This window comes from Fonticula alba (genome assembly GCF_000388065.1).
Source record: "Fonticula alba strain ATCC 38817 unplaced genomic scaffold supercont2.1, whole genome shotgun sequence".
NCBI lineage: Eukaryota > Rotosphaerida > Fonticulaceae > Fonticula > Fonticula alba.
Genome location: NW_009242971.1, coordinates 3,157,851 through 3,158,659, shown reverse-complemented (window position 1 = coordinate 3,158,659; position 809 = coordinate 3,157,851). Strand labels below are relative to the sequence as shown.

General features: G+C 73.4%; 1 protein-coding gene across 1 annotated transcript in view; it reads right to left on the bottom strand.

Moving 5' to 3' along the window:
- Positions 1-487, bottom strand: part of H696_00677 (hypothetical protein) — a gene marked incomplete at both ends in the record, with an annotated part of 7,080 nt that extends 6,593 nt beyond the window's left edge. The window contains one exon of the mRNA XM_009494555.1: positions 6-487. Within this exon, the coding sequence (XP_009492830.1) occupies positions 6-487 (482 nt within the window). The remainder of the gene's footprint in view (positions 1-5) is intronic.
- Positions 488-809: the final 322 nt, after the last annotated feature.

The following is an 809-nucleotide window of genomic DNA, read 5'->3' as shown; positions in this document are numbered from 1 at the left end:
CGCACGCCGACGCGGTCAGCGAGTCCATCGAGGAAGAAAGGTGGCTGGAGGTGGAGAGGGCGCTGCCGTGGGGGGAGGGCATGGACCCGGCCGAAGCCATGAGGGCCGAGTCGTCCGAGGCAGCGGTGCTCAGCAGCATGGCCGACGCGGTGGCCGGGCCGCGGGGGCGCGTCGGCCGACGCGGGCCAGGACTCGGCCCCTTGAGGCTGCTGGAGTCGGTGCTATATCCGGCGGAGGTGGTGGCCGACTCGGAGTCCGAGTCGAAGTCCGAGTCGGAGGAGGCCGACGAGCAGGAGACCGTGGAGTCGAGGGCCGAGCCGGCCAGCCGGGCGGTGGCAGGAGGCGAGCCGGCGTGCAGGCTCCGCCGAACCGGGTCGCCGAAGTCCATGTCGCCCTCGTCCGGCCCCTCCGACTCGGACAGGGAGGAGGAGGCCGAGTACTGCCCGCTCGAGGAGGTCAGCGAGTAGGTAGATGTAAGGTCCTGCATCGGGGCGGCAGGCGGGGAGGAGGGTGGGGAGGGAAGGGCCGGCGGGTGCACAGCTCTCGCTCCCCGAGGCAATGTGGCCGGAAAGTGGAAAGCAGGCGGCGGAGGGACGGGGGGGGGAGCCTCGAAATGGGGGACGAGCGGCGAAGGGCAAGGGGCAGAAAGGAGCAGGGAGGGGAAGGCAGGCGAGCAGGAGGAGGGGCGGCTCGAGAGTGCCCAGGGCCCGGGGTGGCTCGGAGATCCGCCAGGGTGGCTGAAGGCGCCCGGAGGGCCCGGGCCGTGTTCGAGCCGGGCCGGGCGGATGCCGCCGGGACCGGCGGGGGGG